At 62.1% G+C, this 16591-nt stretch overlaps 3 protein-coding genes across 4 annotated transcripts; 1 reads left to right on the top strand and 2 right to left on the bottom strand.

Moving 5' to 3' along the window:
- Positions 1-955: 955 nt before the first annotated feature.
- LCN8 (lipocalin 8) lies at positions 956-3427 on the bottom strand. The gene is made up of 6 exons (XM_021691061.1): positions 3344-3427; positions 2283-2413; positions 1749-1819; positions 1313-1417; positions 1133-1222; positions 956-1035 (listed from the first exon to the last, which is right to left on the bottom strand). Exons 1-6 carry the CDS (start codon positions 3425-3427, stop codon positions 956-958), a joined length of 561 nt encoding a protein of 186 aa, XP_021546736.1.
- A 3842-nt stretch (positions 3428-7269) lies between these two features.
- LCN15 (lipocalin 15) lies at positions 7270-9621 on the bottom strand. 2 transcript variants are annotated; one of them, XM_044920692.1, is made up of 6 exons: positions 9526-9621; positions 9052-9191; positions 8906-8976; positions 8566-8676; positions 7597-7698; positions 7270-7326 (listed from the first exon to the last, which is right to left on the bottom strand). In XM_044920692.1, the coding sequence occupies exons 1-6, from the start codon at positions 9619-9621 to the stop codon at positions 7292-7294; spliced, it is 555 nt and encodes a 184-aa protein (XP_044776627.1). In that variant the 3' UTR covers positions 7270-7291. The 2 variants fall into 2 exon arrangements, 1 of the variants encoding a protein (XP_044776627.1); XR_006541134.1 differs by lacking the exons at positions 7270-7326; positions 8566-8676; positions 8906-8976; positions 9052-9191; positions 9526-9621 and adding an exon at positions 8356-8429 and having other exon boundaries at positions 7674-7698.
- A 3648-nt stretch (positions 9622-13269) lies between these two features.
- TMEM141 (transmembrane protein 141) lies at positions 13270-15177 on the top strand. Its single transcript, XM_021691038.1, has 5 exons — positions 13270-13375; positions 13678-13744; positions 13946-14029; positions 14305-14412; positions 14753-15177. The coding sequence occupies exons 1-5, from the start codon at positions 13322-13324 to the stop codon at positions 14764-14766; spliced, it is 327 nt and encodes a 108-aa protein (XP_021546713.1). The 5' UTR covers positions 13270-13321; the 3' UTR covers positions 14767-15177.
- Positions 15178-16591: the final 1414 nt, after the last annotated feature.

A 16591-nucleotide genomic window follows, 5' to 3' on the forward strand; every position in this document is an offset into this window, starting at 1 on the left:
CAGGGCGGTAGCCTGAGGATGACTGTGGGGCCCACACACATGGGCAGCCTGGCCTGTGGGCCCTGAGCAGGGCAGGGCTGGGCATGACCCTCGGGTGGGAAGGAGGGAGAGGACCCTGCCATCTTGCATGCGAGCTGTGCGGTCCCCGGGCCCCACAGGGAAGGAAACACAGACCAGACCGGAAGCCAGCCTGGCCAGTGGCGTCCCCCCAGCTCAGCCCTCTCTGGGCAGAGGTCCAGCCAGGGATGGGATCTGAATGGCTCCCGCTCACCAGCGATGCTCACGGTGTACACAGACCACCAGAGTTAGGTTTGCTGTCACTGTCAGGACAGTCATGGAAAACACACCCCACGGCCCCAGCCGTCACCCCTCAGGCCCCGCTCCCCCAAGAAAGACACTTGGGGCAGTGGGTTTGTCAGTGGGGTTTATTCGGAGAAGGTACCAGCAGCGCCCTGGGGCCAGGAGAGGCCGGGCGTGGGGGCGGAGGCTCGGAGCATCCCGGCCTGGGCACAGGCATCCTCTAGATCAGCTCCTGAGACACAGAAGGGCAGGGCCTCAGGGCACTGCCTGACCTCCAAAGGCCCCTGGGGGCAGTGGTTAAGGCCACGGGTGGGGGCCCGTGTCCTAGCTGCATGACTGTGAGCAAAAAGCCTCCCTGGGCCTCAGTTTCTCTACCTGCAAGGCAGGGTCACAGTCCCCAGCTCTCGGGGCTGTGCTGAGACAGAGGGGATCATGCAGGGGATGGGCTAGCACCGTGTGGGACACGGGGAACCCGAGACGGTGCCCACAGGGCTTGTGTCCCCACCCTGCTGGCCAGAAAGGCAGGACGAGGGCCCAGCCTCCTCCCGTCCCTCCCCCAGCCCTGTCCTCGAGGCCCCAGCCTCCGGGGTCCCCCTCTGGCAGCCTGGCGTCCACACCCTGGAGGCCCAGGATGCAGAGTGATTCAGGGTCCCTGTCAGGTCGGAAGACTCAGCTTGGGGGACTCAGCGCAGCCCAGGGCAAGGCTCACCTCCTTCAGGAGCTTGGCGCATCTCCCTGTGGGACACGGGTGGTGTGAGGTGCCGCAGGACTGGGCCTATTCCCACCCTCAGGGTCCCCAGCCCAGCGCCCACCCAGAAGGTCTGGGGCTCACCATGCCGGGCCACCAGGTAAAGCCCCATGTCTGCTGTCATCTCCCGGAATCTCCAGAAGCCTGGCCCATACTCGTCCTCCAGGCTCCGAGCTGTGGGGGGCACAGGGGGGCTGGGCTGGGCGGGGCTGTCCCCAGGAGGGCAGCAGCAGGCGCCCCCCTCCCACCCCAGGGTGCACTTACTGAAATACTTGAGCACATGGTAGTCCTTGCCTTGCCAGTGGAGGGACAGCCTCAAAATGGCAAACTGTTCATAGTCCGTGTCTATCACGTGGATCTCCCTGTGGCCTGGCAGCAGGTGGGAGTGGAGAGACTGCAGACATGCCGACAGGTACCGCGCAGTTTGGGAGACCTCCGAGGTGGGGTGTGGGGTCTGACTCCATCCTCTCCCCACCCAGCGCCCAAACCTGCCCTTCATGCTAGGCACGGCGGGGAGGGGGACGGGTAGAGCAGCCCTTGAAGGATGACCCACTTGTGTTAAGAGAATGGGAGCATCTGGGGCATGAGGAGAAGTGCAGGGAACAGCATGGGGAACAGCACAGGAAAAATAGCAAGGCCAAGTGCAGCTGGTATGCAGGGCCAGGGGGTTGAAACTGTAGCAACAGGCAAGGGTTCTTACCAGGAAAAACGAATGTCCCCGAAACATCTATTTCTGAGCTCACTATTTTTTCTGTCTCACAACTTCCTGAGCTGAAAGGCAGCAACGTGCTCATCAAGGAAATGCCAGCCTGCATTCTTTCTGCCGGGCACATCCCGGGGGGTGCAGAGAGGGGAATGTATCCTCAGAAAGGGCTCCAGCAGTGTGTCTGTACCCAGGAGAGCCTGGGCCACGATGAGGACAGTGGAGGTGCAGAGCGGGGGCCTCCAGAGAACCCCGTGCCCAATTTTCTTTCTTATAACTTAATGGGGCTTTATCAAAACTCTACGCTTATTTTTGGGAGAATTGAAGGTCTGGGGCAGATCTACATGTGGCAGGTCCAGCAGCCTGGGGGGGTTGGTGCTGGGGATGGGGGTCAAGGTCTTGGGTTTTGGACACAGGGAGGATTGACACAGTTCAGACCCCACAGCTGCAGCTGGTGCAGCCGGGCTGCTTCCAGGCACTCGGCCTCACGTGCCTGTTCCTACCGGCGCTCCCGGGGGAGGGACCCCTCACCTGTTATATGCAGCCTTCACAATCAGCTCATGTCCATTCAAGGTCAGGAACAAGGCTTCCAGCCTCTTTGGGGTCTTCAGTGCCAGGTTTTGGCTGGAGGCCACACCAACTTCCCGCCAGAATCCTACAATCTAGAGAGAAGCCGGAGCCCCAACCGATGTGGCAGACCCACCCAGGGCCCCCGAGCAGGGTGCCGGGGGTCCCTGAAAGGTCAGCAAGTCTTTGTGGCAAAGCAGCAGTCACCATCCTTCTGAGGAACCCCTCCAGCCCATCAGACGGCAGTGCGCCGTCCTTGGGGCCAGGATGCCAGGGGCAGCGGTGGTTGGGGCCCGAGAGAGGAGGCAGCGGCCAGCAGCCCTTGTCACCCACGGGAGGATACAGCTTCGCCCCCACACTGGGAGCTGGGGTAGGGAACTCCCGCCTTCCGAAATCCACCCACAGCCCAGAACTTCCATCTGAAACCTGGAAACCAATTGTTTTGCAAAAGAAAAGAATACATGTCCCCAGTACGTGTCATCCCTGAGCCTTCTGACGTGCTCCCAGCTCGGCTGCCAATGCAGACCTGTGAAGGACCTGGGGCCCCAGACGAGCTCCCCGCACTGGGAAAGCGTCCTCTGGTCACCACACTGTGCGGCACCCTGGGAGCTGGTACAGCAGGGCTGCTCCCAGGCGCTTGGCCTGTTCCTACCGGAGCTCCTGGGGGATGGACCCCAATGATCCAGGAGCAGGAGGTGGCCACGCTGAGCCCCGGTCCCTGGAGACCCTGGAGGACCAGGCTACCTACCTGCCCACAGGAGACCCTCAGGGAGAGCTCTGGCCCTGCCGGGCCCGGGGCACTTGCTCTCACACCCCCTCTCAAGGACAGGGGTGACCGGCCCGGCTGGGCTCAGAGCCTCAGCCACCTGCTCTGCCCGGGCTGAACTGGTTGGGCCCTGGGGCCCCCGATGTAGCTGCTCTGGCACTGGCTGGGGGTTGGAGGGACCAGGGGGGCGGTGGCTGGAGTGGCTGGACACTCAGGCCCCTCCCTGCCCCGGCCTCCCCACGTAAGACGGAAAAGCCACCTTCTGCAGATCCAGGTCCTGTATGGCTGTGCCCCCCTGCACCATGACGATGCCCAGGATGGCACTCAGCATCCCAGCCTCCATCGCTGCTCTCCGCGCCTCTGCTCCCCCAGCACCTGGGTTTATACCGGAGGAGTGTTGCGCAAGAACCTGGGAATGTCATCAGTACACGTGGCCGAGGCCGCTCAGTGAAACGGCTTTCTGCAGGCACGCCATGGAGGCCCAGTGACACCCAGCTGCTGGGGTGGGGTCAGCCTGTGAGAACACAGTGGTGCCACCACCGTCCTGGCCTGGGACGACACTGGACCCGCAGTGGGGCCGCTGGGGGGCCTGAGAGGAGGAGGACGAGGCCCCCCACCACCGCGGGGCGGCTGGGGACCACAGCTCCAAGCCCGTAGGAGCTGACAGACGGGTATGGCGCACCCAGGCCCCCAGGCGCAGAGCTCCTTCCTCACAGGGCACGGGCGGTTTTCAGGCTCTTTCTCATCAGTCTTGGGACAGGTGAAGAAAGGCTCCGAGGCTCTGGTATGGCTGGCTGAGGCAGCACTGAGCTGAGGGGGGACAAGAATGAGGGGTCTCCTCTCCCTGGGGAGGCCCCCGCGGGGAGGCGAAGCTTGGGAGCAGCATGGGAGAGGCACAGAGGCCCCTGGGAGACCGAGGTGGGGGCCACATCTCGGGGACCTCTGCACACACTGGGGAGCCACCTTCCTGTGGCCCGTGTCCCCGTCCACCGTGACCATACCCAGCCCCGCCCCCAGGCCAGGCCCCATGCCCGACCTCCCCTGGACTCACTCAGGCTTCCCACACAGCCAGGTACGACCCACAGCCCAGAAGGCCGGCCTGAGACAGGCCCTGTCTTGCTGACCCACCGACCCGATGAACACAGCCAGCACATGAGCCAGGGTGGTGGGAGGCCAGAGCCGGCTCTTCCCCAACTGGGCCCCCCCGACAGTACAGCTGGGCCCCCCTGACAGTACAGCTGGCCCCCCCCCCCCGACAGTACAGCTGGGCACACACCCCCCCCCCCGACAGATTTTATCCTGACCATGAGCACGGCAAGAGGAGCTGGGCTTCCGGGACAGCAGCCCCCGCCCGGCAAGCTGTGAGCCTTGGTTTCCCATCTGTTATGGCCACAAAGCAGGGGGACAGGTGCCATGTGGCCAGGAGGGGTCCGAGGGTGCCCAGAACAGCTCCTGCCCAGATCAGCATCCCCGGGTCTTGACCAGTAAGAGGCAACCTTCCCAGCTTCAGGGCCAGAAAAGTGCACCCTGGAACGGCTCCAGGCTTGGTCAGCTAAAGGGGAGCTCCCCCCACCAGGGGGACTGGCCACCTCGGATCCTGGATGCTGCACTGCCCTCCCACAAAGGCTGTCAGTTTAGGGTCAGGCACGGGGGGGAAAGGTCAGGCCAGGACAGGGAGGCCCAGAGCTGGCCAGCCCGCCAGAGGCCGAGGGGGCCACCACACAGCAAGAACAGCAGGGGCCCCCCCAAGGAAGCTGAGGACTGGCTGGCCTGGGCTGATGAGAGAGGGCCCCCCCAGGGATGTGCTTGGCCAGGCAGCAGAGGGAGGACAGGAAGCGTGGGGGACAATGTCTCTGGGTGACGAGGACAGACGCCCCTCATCTGATCTGGCTGACTGCCTCCGGCTCCAGCCCTGGGAAGGCTGCAGGACACCCGTGAGCAATGAAGCAGGACCCCCACTACCTTCCTGCCCCAACCCACGCCCGGCCCTTTGAAGTGTGTGCGCTGGACATAACCTGGACATGCAGAGCTCCTATCAGGAGAAGAACAGCAGTGGCCAGCAGCCCCCAGGGAGGGCTCTCTTCCCCGCCAACATCTCATAGAGGGTCCGCAGGGAGCCCAGGCCCTGGAGCCTGACCACTGGGCCTGAACCTCAGCCTGGCCCCTTGCTGGGCAAGTCACCAACTTCTCTATGCCTCAGTTTCCCGAATAAGGAACGCAGCAAGTTCACTGTGTGTGTCCAGGGGTCCACTGTGGAGCATATGACATGCCAAGGGTCAAGGTCACCCCAGCGGCAGGAGGGAACACCCCCATGACCCTGCTTTGAAGCCCCCATGTTGCTGTGCCCCCAGTTCCTGCAGCCAAGGGTCTGTGCATGCCCAACGGAGCCCCAGCAGCAAGGCTGGTCTTCACAGGGCACCCTGGCTCCCTGAAGGTGTGTGAACCCATGGGGGCCAGGGCAGTGGCATTAGACACCGCCCACGGGTACAGCCCCTCACAGGTGCCACGCTGGACTGGAGCCTCCTGTCCCCTCAAGCCAGGAGGTGCCCAGTGGTCAGTGTCTCCTGCAGGCCCACTTCCCTGCCTCAGTTTCCCCAGGAGTCCTGGATCAAGACAGGACTCCCCAAGGGCCTCTGCAAAGAAGTGAGGGGCCTCTAGACTGCAGAATATGTTTATTGAGTGGAAGAGGGAGGTCCGGGCATGAAGAAGGGGGGGGGTGACCCAGGAGGATGGTGGGTCCAGACAACTCGGGACGACAAGGTCTGCTGGTCCAGCTCACCCTGCCAGACAGGAAAGGCACGGTCACTCCACGCACCCACTCTCAACAAACACCCCTCAGAGCCTCTAGCTGCCCCCATCCACAGCAGGTGCCCCCCCAGGCGCACCAGAGGCCACTAAAGCATAGCAAAACCCCCAGACTCAGCACCTGAGAGGGGGTCACCTTGGGGCGCTTCACGCTGAAAGTTGGGGCGGAGCACGCAGCGAGAAGCTGGGGCTCATACTCTCCGAAGGTAGAACCTTCCAGAGGGTGATCTGACACATCCCTACCCCCCTCCTCCCACCAAAGACAACCGCCTGTGTGGCAGACAGGGCCAGGAGGCTGGCAGCATCTTCTAGACCCATGAGAAGTCTAAACAGCCCAAACACCCCACTGGGTGAATAGCCAGCACAGCCAGGGAGAGCAGGATGCCGGGCAGGGTGCCGGGAGGGGTGCCGGGCACGCTCCCTGCAGGGTGAGGAAGGAGCCCCACCACACAAACACAGGCCTGCCAGGAGGGTCCACAGGGCTGCCTCTGACACTTCTGTTATTTATTGTTTTATGTGGGTTCCCAAACTATTCACTGTGAACTCAGCAAGAGGCTGGACAGTTTCCTGGCATGTACTCAGGGGGAAGGTGTCCCCAAGAGCCCACCTGTTTCCATGTCCCAAGGGCTCCCGGGGACCCAGCCCTGTGACAGCAGTGATCCGCAAGGTGGCAATTCCCACCTCATGGGACCCTCAGGGGGAGACCAAGTACCCAGACAGTTCCAAGGCCCAGCAACCCAGGGGGTGAGTCAGAGGCTGTGGGACACACAGCATACTGGATTGACAGCATCCCCCAAAATTCATGTCCACCCAGGTCTTCAGAACAGGACCTTACTTGAAGACAGGGTCTTTGTGGATGTGACCAGTTAAGGATGGAGATGAGACCGTCATGGATGTAGGGTGGGCCCGGCCCCCGTGACTGGTGTCCTTGTAAGAAGAGGGACATTTGAACACACGCAGAGGGAGGACAGCCGTGTGACAATCGAGGCAGAGGTAGCAGGGCTGGGTCTACAGGCCAAGGGACGCCGAGGACCGCCAGCACCAGCAGAAGCTGGGAGAGGCCGAGATTCTGCCCTAGAGCTTCCAGAAGGAACCAGCCTGGCCCACTCCTTGACTTTGGGCCTCTGGCCCCCAGAACTGTGGGGAGTACACTTCTGTCACATGTGGTAATTTGTTAAGGCAGCCCTAGGAAATCAGAGGCGGCTTCCTGGAAGAGGTAGCATGTAAGCTGAGGCCTGAATCGTGAAAGTGGACGGCCAGGCACCTGGGTGGAGGGTGTGGGGAGTGGGATCGCGGGAAGCAGGGTGCACGGCAGCCAGGGCAGAGGCCCTGGGGAACAGGACGGAGGAGTCACCCTGCCTCCCTCCTACCTGGGAAGGGCCGAGGTGGGTCTCCGCAGGTGTCAGGGAGCCTCCTTGTCCCCAGAGAAGCACATATCTGTGGGAAGGAAGATAGTCCTTGCGAGGCTGAGCCGGCCGGGACGCCCACAGCTTCAGGCAGCCCGACCCCTGGGTGCCTTGGGCCCCCAAACAGCCCCACCCACTGAAAGACTCTCCCTTCCTGGTGGCCCAAAACCTCTTCCTTAGTGTGTGTCGGGGGAAAGAGGTGGCTGTGGGCAGCAGCGGCTGGAGGACCTGTCAGCCCACCTTCACAAGAGATGCCACCTCGTCTGGCTCTCTCCCAGGAGTCGGGAAGGGGCCTGTGTACCTGACTTGGGCAGCATGACCATCATGTCGTCCGGGAGCCCCACGGTGGGGTAGAAGTCCCGGAAGATCTTCACAGCTTGGGGACTTGCTTCCTGGGTCCGGCCTGGGGCAGAGGAGGGCCCCTGTGAGCTCTGGGGCTCTCAGAGGGGAGGGGAGGGGGGCGGAGGTCTCCTGGGGCTCTCAGAGGGGAGGGGAGGGGGGCGGAGCTCTCCTGGGGCTCTCAGAGGGGAGGGGAGGGCGGCGGAGCTCTCCTGGGGCTCTCAGAGGGGAGGGGAGGGGGGCGGAGCTCTCCTGGGGCCCACAGAGGGGAGGGGAGGGGGGCGGAGCTCTCCTGGCCTCAGGGCTCTTCTTGAGAGTTGACAGCAGGTCTACCCCCCAAGATTGGGCAGGTAGTGCACTGCACAAAGGTGCCTGCCTTGCTGGGGGATCAATGGGGACTGGAAGCCACCCAGAAGGGTGTCCTTTCCTAATTCACAGGAGGTATCTGGGAGACTGGGATGGCCTGGCTCTTCCCCAGGGCCATGTCCCCCTGGGCCCCCCCCCCTCAGGCCAAAACCAGTGTCCAGCCCTCACCCCAACCTCCGTACCTTGGGGAGCCCCTGGCTCGCTCTGTCAAAGCCCTCAGAAATTAAAGCAAAATAGGACCTCAGCCCCCACTTAGGCTCTCAGGCAGTGGGTCCCCACCCTCAGGAGGCCAGAGAGCTGCATGGGCTTCAGCCAGAGTGCCCGGCCCTCAGAGGGCCCTCAAGCCGACTCCTACCCATCCGAAGAGCTGGGGGGTCCTGTCACCCCTGTCTGGTCCTTCTTGGCTTGAAGTTGGGGGTGATTGATGTGGGGAGGCAGGTCCTGAGGGGTGGGGCTGGGAGGAGACAGAGAAGGTGGGGAGGGGCCGGGGTGGGGAGGAGAGGGCCAGGTGGGCAGTGACCAGTGGGGGCCTGAGTAGGGAGGGCAGGCAGCTGGGCGCCCTCACTGTAGAGCTGCACCATGGTGCTGAGCGCTCCCTCCAGCTCCTTGTAGATATAGACCACGGCGAAGGAGCTATAGTCTGTGTCCACGATGCGCACGTCCAGGTAGCCCAGGGCTGCAGAGGAGGGGGCCACCCAGCCATGGAGAAGTGTACAGGGCCCAGACACTGACCCCCACCCACACTGTCCTCTGCTTCGGGGCTCAAGGGAAGGGCAGAAGGTGGAGGGAAGGAGGGGAGGGGCAGGAGATGGTGATGGGGGTGGTCCCAGGTAGAAGGACAGTCCACGTCATCCCATGGAGAAGCTGTGTCAGGGGTCCCGGAAGGCAGGTGGAGCAGGACCTACCTGGGACTCTGAAGTGGCCCTCAGAGCCCACCCTCAGGTACTCAGCATCCACCTGGTGACAGCCATCAGCCCTGGGGGTGCACAACCCGGGACTCACTCTCAGCTGCTGGCCCAGCCTACCCCCACCCCCAGCCCATCACACTCACCGAGGGAACTCCATGTGGACACTGAGATTGCCCCCCGCCATGGCCTTGATGGCCCTGGTGGACATCAGCAGGTGGTCCTTCTTGCCCAGGAAGACCTTGCAGTCGGAGACCATGGAGGCCACGTACCAGAGGCCTGAGAACTGCAAAGCAGCTTGGTGGCTGGCTTTGCCCTGGGACCAGGGCCACAAAGCCACATGGCCACACAGGCTTGTCTGGAACCACACGGCCGGGGGTTTCTGTGCCCATCTCTTGCCCTGAGCCCCTGTTCTGCCACCTACCTGGGTGGGTTGCATGACCTCGGTTCCCCCAGCCGTAAAATGGGTCAGTAATTACCCCCACAGGGTTGTTTCAGGATTAAATGGAGAGAGGGTCCAAGGGTCCGAGGACGGCGCACTGTTACCCCATGGTGCTAGCATTTCCCGTGGGGCTCAGGCCCCACGCCCACCTGCGACACAGCACAGCGGCCTCTGTTACCTTCTTAGCATCAAAATCGGGCTGCACCAGGACCTCAGCCCAAGCCACGGACACCCAGAGCAGCACCAGGACCTGGCCCAGCAGGACGCACTTCATCACCATGCCTGCTCTCCAGCCCCTGGCACCTGAATCCAAGCCCCAGGAGGGCAGGCCTTATAGCCCAGCCCACCAGCTGGGCTCCGCCGAGGAGCAGTCGGGCAGCAGAAGGCATGTGGCTCTGGAAATTCAGCCCTCTTTGTCCATTGTCCCGCACAATCACCCAAGGTCCCCCACCAGCCCCAGGGGTCATTTCCTGGAGGGCTCCAGAGAGGCGGGCTCTCACCTCTCACCTCTCCCGATCCAGACCTGCCAGCCAGTCACCTAGGACCAAGCAGAGACCTCATCTTGGCCTCCATCCACCTCCAGACTGCTGGGGCTGGGGGCCCAGAGTGCTTGGGGGTGCTCTAGCCAGCAGGCCCCTACTCAGGGTCTGGGCCCCCAAAGTCCTCACTCACTCCCCCCCGACAGGAGTGGAGTCACCACTGGCCAGCCCAGCCGTGACCGAGGGGACATCAGAGGCCGGGGTGCCCCTCACTCTGGACCCCACCGCCCCCTCCGCAGCCACCAACTGAGCCTCCAGCGGGCCCGTCTGGAGGGCGGAGCTGAGCCGCCACTTAGGGTGGATTATGGCGTCACAACCACCTTATCAACGGTTGCATAAGCGTGCAGCCCCGAGTGTCGCCAGGGAGGCGCCACGGGCTGGTGGGGGTCACTGGCAAGGCCTCCCGAGTGACCTCTCGTGTGCACGCAGACAGAGCAACAGAGACTCCACTGGAGGACCACCTGGTGGCCTCTGATCAGGGGCGTGCGCTGCTAAGTGCTCCAGAGTGGAAGGGCCTACAGGGCCAGAGAAAGACCCACGTCCCCCAGCAGGGAAGGAGGGGAGAAGCAGAGGGCTTCTGAGTGCCGCCTGCTCTGGGTTTCAGGGGATCCCAGCTCTGGCCAGGTCCCAGAGTCACTGGGACTTGAAAATATTTACAGAACACGCATCTGATAAAAGACTTAAATCCTGAATCTGTAAAGAACTCTCAAGATGCAATGATAAGAAAAATAAGCAACCCAAGTTAAAAAAAAAAAAAAAACAGGCAACAGATTTGAAAAGCCACTTCACCCAAGACGATGTCCAGATGGAAAATAAACACGTGAACTTGCGTCCGTGAATCAGCGGACACGTAAGGCGAAGCTGCTCTGAGACACGCCGCAGCTCTGGGAGCGGCCAGTCGCCATCCAGCAAGGACTCGCTGCCGGGACGCCAGCGTGTGGCCAATTCTCAGAAAGGGACACACTCATTTCCCGGACAATATGACGATCACACACCTCGGTGTTTACATGAGAAAAATGAAAACTTTGGCAAACCCCTGCTCGTGGGTGTTTGGAGGGCTCTACGCACCACCACCAAAAAGCAGAAGCCACCAAGTGTCTCCCGCGGCTACCAGGATGACGGGTCCTCCGTGGCAGGAGGGCATGGAAAGAACAAACCATCCACTCAGATAACATGCTTAAACAAATCCCAGATGCATTCCTGAGTGAGAGAGGCCTTTTCAGGAAGACTGCAGATGGGTATTCCTTTCTAGAACCTTCCAGAATAGGCCAGTGCCCAGGAACAGGAAGATGCCCAGCCGTGGCAGGGCCTGCATCTGTCTATAAACTCGCAGAGCTGACAGTAAAAAGTGAGTTCTGCTACGTGCAAATTAGACCTCGTTGTTTAAAACGCATCTATACGAGCTACAAATACCTATGAAATCTTCCCCCAAACGCACCTCTCGGGTTGGGGGACAGAAAGGCCAAAGGAGTGCCAAGTCCTCCCCACCCCACTCCAAGGCCAGAGCTCCAAGGAAAAGTGTGGGGGCAGGACAGACGCCCACACCAACCACAGGACCGCCGGGCTCAGCAAGGACCGAGGGACAGACGCCCACACCAACCACAGGACCAAGGCTCAGCAAGGACCAAGGGACAGACAACAACCTGCAGACCCCCCCGAGAAGCCTCCCAGGTGCAGGGCAACCCCTCAACCCACGGACGACACACCCGCCACCAGCCCGTCCCTGACCGTCTTCAATGCGGCCCAGCCACCCGTTGGCTCCCTCTGTCCTCGGCCACACAGTGGGCATAAATCTGATGCACCCCTGCTTAAAAGTCTCCAGAGTCATCATAGCACGGAGGATAAAAACCAGCCCCCTGGCCCTGTGGCTCTTCCGGCACCAGCTCGGAGCCTGCTGCTCCCTGGGCAGCTTGTGGCCTCTGCCTCCTCCAAGCAGCCCTCCTCAAACCCCAGTCTATACCCCACCCCCGTCTCTTTCCTCCAGGCTTTGAGCTTAATCCGCATTTTCTTCTGGGTTTATTTATTGTCTCTGCTCCACACACTATAAATTCGGGGACAACAGGAGCTGCAGGTGGCCTGTTGGCTTCTGATTCCCCAGCTCCAGCTGCAGAAGGTGCTCAGTTCATAGCTGTGGATAAATAAGGGAGGAAGATCGCTTTGGCCTGCAGGTCCGCTAAAACCCGGGGCCTCTATACCATGCCAGCACGTCTGCAGCCCGGGGGTTGTGTGGGTGGCATCGCCGGCCTTGTCCACGGCTGCAGCGGGCACTCAGGCCTGGAGCCTTGTCTGGCTTCCCGGCCTCACCCCCTCCCAGCATCATGCTGTGAAGGCCAAGGGGCACAGGTGTGGGGGGCTGCCCTTGCCCAGCAGCCCCCATGGCCTGCCCTGGGGTCTGAGCCTCGAGGAGGAGGGCTAGGACTCAGGAGCTGGTTGGAGCTAGTACCCCCAGCATGACTCAGACCCAACACTTCCCCTTGGAGGTTCTTGTTCTGTTCCTGTTCACCAGACCCCTGGACCTGCCCCCGTTCCCAATCCCTTGGTTCTCCAGCTTCCTGCTCATCCAGGAGCCCCAGTATCCTTCCAGTAAACTCTCACTGGTTTTGGTTGGTCAGGGCTGCTGACCATCTCCCCCAGGCACAGTCTCCGGTCAGGTTCCTGCCTCCAGGGAGCTTCCTAACCCCAGACCCCTATCCTCAGGGGAGGAGAAAGAATCTCCAGGTCTTCAGAGCCTCCACCCTGCTGACCACGGAGGGAGCTCAAACTGCGTGGACGATGTCAAGGGCCCCCGGGCCCCCTGCCCAGTTGGGCTCTGCCCCAGGGGGGCCCAGCAGGAGCTCGGAGGTGAATCAAGGTTATTTTGTGCTGGCCAGGTCCCCCCCTATAGGCCCTGGGGGGCCTCACCTACACAGTCCCCCCTCTACATGCTGGAACAGGTCCTCCCCTTGACCCTCTGACCTAGGGTGCTCAGCTCTGCTGCTCTGAGCTCTAGATTCCTGCCCCCGCCCTCAGGGTCCCCCGCGTCCCACCCATGTCTGGGTAGCTGCTCTGCAAACACACTGTCCACCTTCTCCTAATTTGCGTGTGCCCTCCGTGTCCCTCCAGGAAATGGGCCAGGGCTGGGCACCTCTGCAGTGGGCTTCTTGAGGGGCTCCTGTCCCTCAGTTAGCATCAGCTGCCTGCTCGTCCCTGCCCCTCTGCCCCTCCTGCGCAGGCCCCGCCCCTCCTGCGCAGGCCCCGCCCCTCCTGCGCAGGCCCCGCCCCTCCTGCGCAGGCCCCGCCCCTCCTGCGCAGGCTCCGCCCCTCCTGCGCAGGCTCCGCTCCCTGTTCGCCCCCGCCCCTCCACACGTCCTGCGCAGGCCCCGCCCCCTGTCCGCACCCGCCCCTCCGCACGTCCTGCGCAGGCTCCGCCCGCCCGCTCCGGGTGACCTGCCAGCCATGGTGAACCTGGGTCTGTCCCGGGTGGACGACACCGTGGCCGCCAAGCACCCGGTGAGAAGGCTGGCCTGGGACGCGGGCCCCGGACCTCAGAAGCTGACTTGAGCGGGGCGGCTGCGGGCTCGGAGGGGGGTTACCCTCCTCAGGGAAGAGGGACCGAGAGCGGGGGGACCCTCCTGTTATGGGGATCGGTGCAGCCTGGGTGGACATGGAGGCAGGTGCGATGTGTCCAAGTCCCCAGGGCCTCCTGATGCGTGGTCCCCTTCCTTACGGCCAGAGTGTGCCCGAAGGAGGGACAGGAGGGCCTGTGAAAGAAGAGGGAGGGGAGCTGAGCCTTCACTCCTCCCCCATCCCAGGGACTGGGGGAGTACGCCGCGTGCCAGTCGGAGGCCTTCGTGAAGGGCATCTTCACCTTTGTCACAGGTAGGCTGGGTCCGGAAGTCCTGGGGTCTGGAGGGACCTCACCCTCCCGTCTCACCCTGAGTCCCCAGCAGGTGGCGTCGGGCCGCCCGTTCTCAGATGCTGGGAGCCTCACCGGGGCTGTGGGCACTCCGACGGCGCCCAGGTGGGTCCCCCGCCAGCCTCGTGGACGGGCTGGCTGATGGGGACCTTGGCTCTTGGCAGGCACTGGTGCAACCTCCGGCCTGCAGATGTTCATTCGGAGGAAGTTTTCGTACCCCTTCCAGTGGAGCGTGCTGGTGGCCGTGGGTGGGTACCCAGGGCCTGTACCTACGGCCTTAACATGCACCTGAGTTGCCAGAGGTGATGCTGGCTCTTCAGCAGGGGCGGGTTCCCACTAGGGGTGGGGAAGCTGTGGTCCCAGCATCCCTACCTCCTGGGCTGGGGTCCTAGTTCTCGGTGGGAGTCCTGCCAAGCCCACCACCACCATCTGCCCAGAAGAAGCCTGGGCCCAGGCCCCCTGTCCCTGAGAAGTGCAGAGGCCCAGGCCCACAGCCCACTGGCCCCTGCCCCCCGCTCCCCAGTCACAGGCTCAGTGGCCAGCTACTGGGTGACCCGAGTGGAGTCGCACAGATGTAGCAACCTCTGGCTCTTCCTGGAGACGGGGCAGCTCCCCAAAGACAGGGGCACAGGTGAGAGGCTGGGGGCAGCGGGAAGCAGGACCTGAGGCTCCAGGGCCAGAGGTTTAGGCAGGCAAGCCCAGGGCTCAAGGTATAGGCTGGACAGGGCCTCTCCCCTGTGGCCTGTCCATCCTGGAGGGGCGGGAGTGGGTGGCATGCAACAGCCAGACCTTCCTGAGCCCCTTGTGCAGGAGGGGTTGGGTGGCCCTGGGACGGGGGGGGTGCAGAGTCAGGAGCGTGGACCCCCCAAGAAGAGTGGCCAGACACCTTCTTGGTAGGGGCGTCCTTCTTGGTAGAGGCCTGGTGAGCAGCTGAGGCTGTGATTCCAGCTGTCTCCCTCTGCCTCCTACAGGTCGGCACAGCTAGGAGAGCTCCAGCTGGGGCGCAGAAGACCTGGGGCCAGAAACTTCTAGAACATAGCCCTCAGGGCCTCCTCACCTCAGCCTCGCCCTCCCCCCTCACACCCTAAGGTGACCCAACGGTGTCCCCTGCACACATGCATGGCCAGGTCTGCCAACCCTGTGCAAACCTTTACTCCTGCCCAGGTCAGGCCAGAGGGGCTGTCCCAGCGGTGGTTGGTCTCCCAGAGGGCAGTGAGAAACATGGTGGACGCTGAGAGCTGGAAAGGATCAGAGAGGCCCTGGGCACTTGGTGGAAGGGACTTCTGCATGCCCTGGTGCTCTGACACTCCCTGTCTGGCCCTGGCATGCCCCACAGTCAGAGGGGACAGCTGCTGCTGGGGGTTGCTGGACAAATAAATGCCTTGCGTTTTCCCAACTGAGTTCGAAAACAATTGGGAAGCACGTCAAAGCAGTAAGAAGATGAGAGACAAATGTCACCTTAGCACCATATACTGACACGGGGGCACCTGCTGGGGCAGCTCCTAACACAGCCCCAGAATCAGACGGTTCCACAGGCCTTCCCACATGGGGTCTGCTTCCACACATCTAGCCACGGGGGAGCAAAGCAGGTGTGCAGCCAGTTAGCACCTGGCCCCCAAGAGACAAGGCACAGGAAGTGGCCATGCCTACCCGCCTACCATTCCAAACACACCTATCAGGTTAAGTCACTTCGCTCCAAGGCAGGAGGAGGTGAGGGTCCGTGGAGGGAAGCCAGAGCCAGCTTACTGGAGTTCTGTCCGCAGGACTACACACCCCAACCCCCCGACCAAGGGAGAGGCAGAGATATGTTACGTAACAGCTGGGCAAATCCATCGTCCTGTACAGTTGACCGTACACGACACAGGGCCACGCTGCTCCAGCCCCAGCCCAACTCCTGCACCTCTCGGCCTAGCCAGTCATTCAAAAGAATATTGAGCACCTACTAGGCACCAGGGAATCGGTTAGTGGGAAGGCAAAATGACAGGAAGCCAAAGATAACCATGGCATGAGCAAGCTGGCGTTGGGGTTTACTTTCATGTAATAGTCCAAGTGGGTGATCCGGGGCTGATAGGTGGTCAAGGACCCAGGCTCCATTCAGTCTGCCCCCTGTTGTCATGGCCTCTATTCCTGAGGCACCTCATGGTTCCACGCAGCCGTGCCAGCTCCAGCCATCGTGTCTTCATCCCAGTCACTAGGGAGGAGGACAGTTCACTCACCACTTGTGCTTACACTCCATTGGCCAAAACTAAGTCATACGGTACACCCAGTGCCAAGGTGCCTAGGAAGACAGCCTTGTTCAGGGCAGCCACGTAGCCCGCTAAAATTCAACGGTTGTATATCTGAGGAAGAAGGGAGCCAGGTCTGTGTACCGCCAGGCATTCTCCCCCGGCCTCACCGATACTGAGGGACAGTGAACAGGCTTTGCCTGAGGCCCAGGGAGAACGGGGGAGGACCGTGCCTGTGACTGGTCCTGCCAAACCCCTGAGGTCTCAGAGCGACAGCAGAAGGTGAACCTGGAGTTTTAAATGGGACTGGATTCACTTTTTAAAAACTGGCAATGACCAGGAAAGCTAAAATGTCTGCGTGAGGTCTTAGACAGCATATGGGTGACGGCCATGGTTATGAACTGTGTGTCCCCAGATTTACATGTCACGGCCCTAACACTCAGGACCTTAGCATATGACTGCATTTGGAGACGAGGCCTTGAAAGAAATGATTACATGAAAATGAGGGGGAGCCCTGATCCAGTCTGGCCCATGTCCTCCTGAGGGGAGGAGGACACAGACACGCACGGAGGGACGACCTTGTGG

Source organism: Neomonachus schauinslandi, chromosome 13 (assembly GCF_002201575.2).
Source record: "Neomonachus schauinslandi chromosome 13, ASM220157v2, whole genome shotgun sequence".
NCBI lineage: Eukaryota > Metazoa > Chordata > Mammalia > Carnivora > Phocidae > Neomonachus > Neomonachus schauinslandi.

Bases quoted from the DNA above. Each gene is read 5' to 3' on its own strand.
- LCN8 (XM_021691061.1), bottom strand. From the start codon at position 3,427: ATGGAGGCTGGGATGCTGAGTGCCATCCTGGGCATCGTCATGGTGCAG. The intron at 1,418-1,748 runs GTAAGAACCCTT...ACCTGCTGCCAG, and splicing joins GGGGACATTCGTTTTTCCTG to GCCACAGGGAGATCCACGTG. The intron at 1,036-1,132 runs GTGAGCCCCAGA...CGTGTCCCACAG, and splicing joins TTACCTGGTGGCCCGGCATG to GGAGATGCGCCAAGCTCCTG.
- LCN15 (XM_044920692.1), bottom strand. From the start codon at position 9,621: ATGAAGTGCGTCCTGCTGGGCCAGGTCCTGGTGCTGCTCTGGGTGTCC. The intron at 7,699-8,565 runs GTGAGGGCGCCC...CCTCTGCCCCAG, and splicing joins CACCATGGTGCAGCTCTACA to GCCGGACCCAGGAAGCAAGT. The intron at 7,327-7,596 runs GTACACAGGCCC...TCCTTCCCACAG, and splicing joins GGTCATGCTGCCCAAGTCAG to ATATGTGCTTCTCTGGGGAC.
- TMEM141 (XM_021691038.1), top strand. From the start codon at position 13,322: ATGGTGAACCTGGGTCTGTCCCGGGTGGACGACACCGTGGCCGCCAAG. The intron at 13,376-13,677 runs GTGAGAAGGCTG...CCCCCATCCCAG, and splicing joins CCGTGGCCGCCAAGCACCCG to GGACTGGGGGAGTACGCCGC. The intron at 13,745-13,945 runs GTAGGCTGGGTC...GGCTCTTGGCAG, and splicing joins CATCTTCACCTTTGTCACAG to GCACTGGTGCAACCTCCGGC.